At 40.5% G+C, this 6,427-nt stretch overlaps 1 protein-coding gene across 1 annotated transcript in view; it reads left to right on the forward strand.

Moving 5' to 3' along the window:
* Positions 1-1,706: 1,706 nt before the first annotated feature.
* Positions 1,707-6,427, forward strand: part of LOC104465463 (ADAMTS-like protein 1) — a gene marked incomplete at both ends in the record, with an annotated part of 30,539 nt that continues 25,818 nt past the window's right edge. The window contains one exon of the mRNA XM_010078511.1: positions 1,707-1,917. Coding sequence (XP_010076813.1) covers positions 1,707-1,917 — 211 coding nt within the window. The remainder of the gene's footprint in view (positions 1,918-6,427) is intronic.

The following is a 6,427-nucleotide window of genomic DNA, read 5'->3' on the forward strand; positions in this document are numbered from 1 at the left end:
TTCAACTGCTAAAGAGCTTCTGTTACACCTATCAGGCTTTAGTGGCCTTCAGTGTATTATGGCCTGGAAAGTGACCATGGCAACTTCTAAATCAGCATGCAAGATGTGTTCATTGTTAGAAAGGCTTAAATACATTTTTTTTCACTGCTACTAGCAAAACCAAGGCTGTTGTCTAAGAGCGAACTATGTTGTTACTAGTGCTTATGGTGTTGCTCAGGACATATCCTATCCTGTTATAAAATCAGAGAATGATGTCAGTAGATGGAGCACAGGAGGGGAGCAATGTGGCTTTTTGATCCATCAGCATTATCATCTAGGGAGGAAAAAATATTTCTTACCTTCTAGCTGTATGAATTTCTTATGTGTGTTACTAAGAGGAAGGGAACAAATACTGAAAACAACTTTATAAAATAAATAGAGAATTTAGAATTGTTCTGTGACTGTAGGATTACACAACCTTAACATTTTTCTGTATTTCCATAATGTGTTTACTAACATAATGCATTTTAAACATGTTGAGCCATTTCCATTGACTGCTGATCTCAGACTGTCAGAGTGTTTTTCCTCTGCTTCTTCCACAAATTCTGCTTCATGCTGCTGACATGCTTCATAACTTTCCTTCGTGGTCTGCCTCTATCCTGCTTAGAGCCTGAGGGCATCTTTCTTCATAATCAGTCTCTTTAGTTTCTGTCTGGCTTTGCTTTCTTCAGGGTTCTCAGAGCCTTCCTTGACCTGAATGTTTAATTTACTCCTCCAGCAATCACTTTCAATAACATCATGCAGAAAAGGAAGCTATTTTTCACAGTTAGAAAAAGTGTCAGTATCTGAATCTCATATTTCCATTTTGGATATGGGAGTATGTCCAGACTAGTGTGGTGTTCTATGTAAAGCTGATAGGAAGGCTATTTTCTTATATTCTCACTCTGAATATAGGAATTTTTTGTGTAGACATTTCTGCATATATCTGAAGTGTCTTCTAGTAGAGTACAAGAGTGGAAGACCTAATATTTTAAGCAATTTTCTGTGTATTGGTGACTCGGATAGCAGAAATATGATTTTAATGTGATGAACATTGAAACTCAGCCATCAACAATCTTGTTGGTGCAGGATTTACATAGTTAGTGCAGAGAATGGCTGGCTTACTGGCTGGTGTTCGCCGAGGAGTTGAAGACGATCTCCCTTGCTCTCCCATTGCCCCTCTCAAGGCCTTAGCACTCCCTACCTCCACAACAAGGACAAGTCAGTCAGGAACACCACAAATGGATCTTCTGGAAGAAACTCATGCTCAGCAATTCACTGATACATTCCTTTGATGGACTTTGTTAATATCTTCCTCTTTTTTTTTTTTTTTTTTTTTGTTAAAAATGGAAAAAAACAGCTAATTAAATCCATTTGGTCTTGAAATACATTGAGCAGGCTCCTGCCCACTGAAAACTTTTAATTTAAGATACAAAACTGTTCCTATGGTATTGCAGGAGTCCAAAAGTCTTGAAGTCCAAGAGCTTTTGACAAGAACGGAAAATGCAGAGCAACAGTAAATATTCTTTTTAGCTGCACCCTGCAGCTACAAGAAGGATGACAGTGATCAGAGAAGGAGAATTCCTTTTTTATTTACTGCTTCTTCACTCCATCTATCATCATAAAAAGAGAAAAATTGAGGTGCCTTTATTCTGTGCTTAAGATTTTCTCTGCTTACACCTTCACAGATGGGAGATTGGGAAATGGAGCACCTGCAGTCTTACCTGTGGAGTCGGTTTGCAGACACGAGATGTCTTCTGTTCTCATCTACTATCAAGAGAGACAAACGAGACTGTGATTTTGGCAGACGAATTGTGCTATAAACCTAAGCCATCCCTTGTGCAAGCATGTAATCGCTTTGACTGCCCACCCTCCTGGTATCACACAGAATGGGAAGAGGTAAGAATGTATATGTAATCTCATTTTATGACTGCTAAAAGTAATCATTACATGAATTATCAGTGCATCATTTTGCTTTAGCCCATCAAGAGGATTCTTTAATCATTCCAATGAGCCATTAAAAAAATTAAAAAGTGTGCATTTTTGCTCTTTAAAAAAAGAAAGCATCAAGGTTTTCAGAGGTAAATAATGACTATAGCTACTTCTAATGCAAAGTTACTGGAAACTCCTAAGAGCTGGCTATAGATTCCAGACCAGAATGTCTGGAATATAGTGGTCAGCTGCAGTCAGTGGCTTTCTGTTAGCAATGTCAAGGTTTCTAAGACTACAAAGCTATAAGGATCAAGGAGGAGAGAAGCTCTAAAGTGTGTTGGGTGTTCTGCATATTCTCAAACAGTAGTTTAGTTTAGGACAAGAAACACTCATCCTTCACAGTCACAAATGACTGTTAGGCACTTCCATTTAGGAGATGGATGCCTTATTACTCTAATGCTGAAAACCACTGTCTACAAAATGGATCTGTACAAGGTTTTCCATCTTTGGAAACCTAAAATGAGTTTCTTTGCTGCCATCTGGTTGCAAATTAAAACAGTTGTGCAATTCAAAAGACTTAAAAATGCTTCTCTTGGATATAATACCGCACAGGAAGAAAGTATCCTGCCCTGTTGTCGAGATTAAAGGAAAAATCTGCTGTGTGGCAGAGGTGCAAGCAAAAGGCCTATTTAAATCTTCACTTCTGTTGGGTACAAAGATTTATTCCGTCCTATGAGAAAACTTGCATTTCCAAGGTGCTTGCATATGCCCATCCAGTCTCCATCTATAAAATGTGCTCTTTACTTAACAGCCAAGGAGATGCTAATGTACTCACCTAATTAAGTTGATAACCTTGTGAAGCTGCACTTCATGGGAGAGCTCTGGGTTTGGGCAGCCATCAAAACAAAACGACAAAAATTTATGCCACCCCGACGCTCTGCCAAAGCTAGATGGCTAGCCTATGGCATTAGTCGTGTGCTGAAAACAATTTGGTGCTATTTCATGCTTTGATGTTAATTTTTCTACTGATATTCACGTACACATATTTGCTTAGTTGTACTTTTGAATATTTCTAGGCTGTAGTCATACATAAATGCTGTATATGTAAATAGCAAATAGTATTCTAATAGCACATAACGTAATGAAGTCAACCATTTCAAAGTAAAGCTATGCTAAAAGGAGTGTGTAAAATTCTGTAGTTGGCCACAGTCCTTACAGAAAGCAATTTTCTGTAAACTTACTTGAACAGTCAGAAGAGACATAGATGCTGGAAAATTGACCTTCTCCTAACAATGACCGTTGGCTTTAGGCCACCCTAGAATGATACCTAAATAGTTTCTGCTAGAGCAGAAACAGATTTCCAAACAGATTTTTTTCAAGATTTGAACATCTTCCTCTACAGGGTAAACACACCTGTTTCCACCTGTCTAAAGTAATATTTTAACCATTTTTGTATCTGCTATGGGGCTCTCAAATATGCTTTTTGAAAGGTGTAGCAGGTCTTAGGGAAAAGGAAGCTCAATTAAGTGTAAGTAATAGGTTTTAACAAGCCTGTTAACCAGGAATTAAATCAAACTGTTCAGTTTGCACCTTTTGTGTTAGCTGCTGCATTCTTTGGGGTGCACAGAGAGAGAGAACCTGTGCTTCAGCTTGTTGCCGCAGCTTGAAGAAGGTCAGGTTACAGCTCTTCTGTGCTTACTTCCACAGGCTTTGCAGGCTGCCCAGCTCTGTACATAGCTGCTGCATGGGCACTGAATATTTCCTGTGATTACTTTTAACCAGGAGAAAACAGTACCACAAATGTACTTCTCTGCCCACTGTCTTCTGCCTCTGTTGAGATGAGCAGAGTGCAAGAAAAAAAAGCCTAATCCACCAAAATGTATTTGCGTTCTCTCATTTTTTGAAAACATCTGTCTTCCTTCTTTGCATCACCAACCTCTGCACTGTTATTTCCACCCGGTAGGAAAACCAGGCCTCACAGTTCAGTCTCATGCACATTTCCCATGGATGGCCTCGTGTGAAAACCTGCACCATCAGGCCAGTGTGTTGCACTTAGCAATTATTACAGCTGTTGGCTCTTGGGATGTGTGAGGGAAAAGTTTGTCTGGTCAGGATGTGAGTGGCTGAAAATTCTGGAGGTGGGCTCCAGCCATGCAGCAGATCTGCCATGGAGCTCTCCAGCAGAAGAAACCTTGCAGGAGATTTCTTCCCTTGCCTTAAGTGACCCGCAACATCTCCCCTCTCCCTGAACCACTGAGAGGGTTCCCCACATGTGCACAGACAGAGGGCCCTGCAGAAGAGTCTCTTCCACACACTAAGGAAGGTCCTTTAAAGATTCACTGGCACTAGAGGGTAGCATCTGCTCTCCACACAGCCTGGTTTAAAGCCATTTCTTTGGGCTCATCTGTGGAGTTTGTCATGCTTTTCAGAGCCGTCTCTCACAATAGTTTCAAGCAAGCAAACAAACAAACTAAAGATTTAAATTGCAATGAGCAATGTTTTCTTTTCTAAGGCCTTTTATGCTTGTCAAAGAAGGGTTGTTTGAATTAAATGCCATTAGAAGCCCCAGTGTTCCTGGCAGATGAATACACAATAATTATCAGTGTTGTAACATTCCAAGTGATTTTTTAAAATATCTCTTTACAGATTCAAGGCTATTTATTTTTAAATAGCTGTAATTCTTAGCTAAATCCATTAGGATGTTTATCTCATTTTCAGTAGTGTTTCTGGAGGAAAGTGGATATGAGCTTTCATTTTTACAAGGCCCTATAAATATCTGCTCTGCAGACCTCAAATGGGAGACATCCATTAGTAAATCTTCATCCTCTTTTGTTTTATTCCTGAATAAGTACCACAGTCTCAGCCTCAGTATTCTTTTTTAGTCGCCTGGTGCTATCCTTGCTCCAAAGATAATTAGACAAATGGCTTGACAACAGAGTCAGCATGGGAATACTGGTAACCTTTTCAGATATTTTCCTAACTATTTTTTTCTCCATATTATAAAAAGTCCTTTCTAAACTTACACATCATGGCTTAGAAAGCAACTGAAAGACCTACTGAGATAAAAATGTTTACTCCCTTTGCAGATGCTTTATCCTACTGTAGGGTCATAGCACAGAATTCATTTTTGAAAGTGAAGCCAAAACTTGTACTGCTGTAGTCACACCACCTTGAGCAGAGGGCAGTGCAAAAATAAAACAGCTGGGCGAGCTGAAGGGTAGAACAATCCCTTCCTCAACGGTCCCTGTAAGCAGGACTAACCATACAATGGCATCCTCTCAGACATTCAGCTACTGCCCCAGACTGGTAACAGTTACAATGCTGAGTGACAGCTGCCTAGCCCTTTATTTTTCATTAAGAGCTGCCTTTTTCCCACAAGTTTGAGAAGAGACCAGCTTACCTGCCTCCCAAACAACAGACATGTTGGTTTTGCCTGAATCTTGTGCATTGTAGGCATGTGCATAAAAGCTTATAGGCATGTGCTGAGGCAAACGGAAAGCCTGCTTTTCCTCTCTGCTTTCATCAAGACCACCAATTGTTTGTATTAATTATTGTGTACAGATTCTTGTATGAGCAGAACAGATACCAAAACAATGACTGCTCTGGGACAGGCTGAGGCCGCAGTTCCATCAGCAGTTTAGGATGACATATGCCAGCCCTTCTACCGAAGGAGAAAATAGCCACCATGGGGATCTCTTTCTTTCCTGTATAGCACCCACTCCCTTACATCTCCAGAAGAGCTGTGCAGTCAGGCAGTGGTTCTGGTTAAACCTAGCCAGAGTATGGTTACCTTAGCCTGGATTAATTTTCCTCTCTGGTGTACTATGCAGTCACACAAATGCTTACAACAGCATATGGGAAAAGGCAGCACAAAGCCAGGAATGACTAGCTGGCAGAATTGGGTGTATAGGTTGTCCTCCTTAGTGACAGCCTTACCTCATGTTTGCTTAAGCTAATTGTTGAACTAGGCATAAACAGGCAGCAATGTGGGGAGATGCCACTCTGGAAGCTGGTACCCTGGCAAAGTCCCAGATCCCCTGTAAAGGAATGTCAGGGTATATCGGGCTTGGCTCTGCTCAGAAGCTGTGGGAAGCAGGAATATCAAGAGACATAGTTCAAACAACCATGTTACCTGCTTGGGTGGGTGAGGTGCAACCACCTTGTGATACAAGCACCTTTCTCTGTTGTAACAGTGCTGTGAAATCTTTCTGAACAGCAGGGAGAGATAACATGTTATGCAGAGATGGCATGTGTCCAAATGAGTATCCTCTGAAAACTACTGTTTCATATTGCCTGTAAATACAAGGAGATGTTGCCATCATTGATTACCCTTTTTCTTGGAAAAATGTGAGTGCTGAAAGCTTCCAAAAAAAAAAAAAAAAAATTAGCAAAGACACCAGGGTAAGGAAGGCTCCAGAGGTGAAACTACAGGTACAGCTTGAGTGCAGCAATTCAGGACTGTCTTAGAAGAGCATTC

The sequence above is a fragment of the Pterocles gutturalis genome, unplaced genomic scaffold (assembly GCF_000699245.1).
Source record: "Pterocles gutturalis isolate BGI_N339 unplaced genomic scaffold, ASM69924v1 scaffold4653, whole genome shotgun sequence".
NCBI lineage: Eukaryota > Metazoa > Chordata > Aves > Pterocliformes > Pteroclidae > Pterocles > Pterocles gutturalis.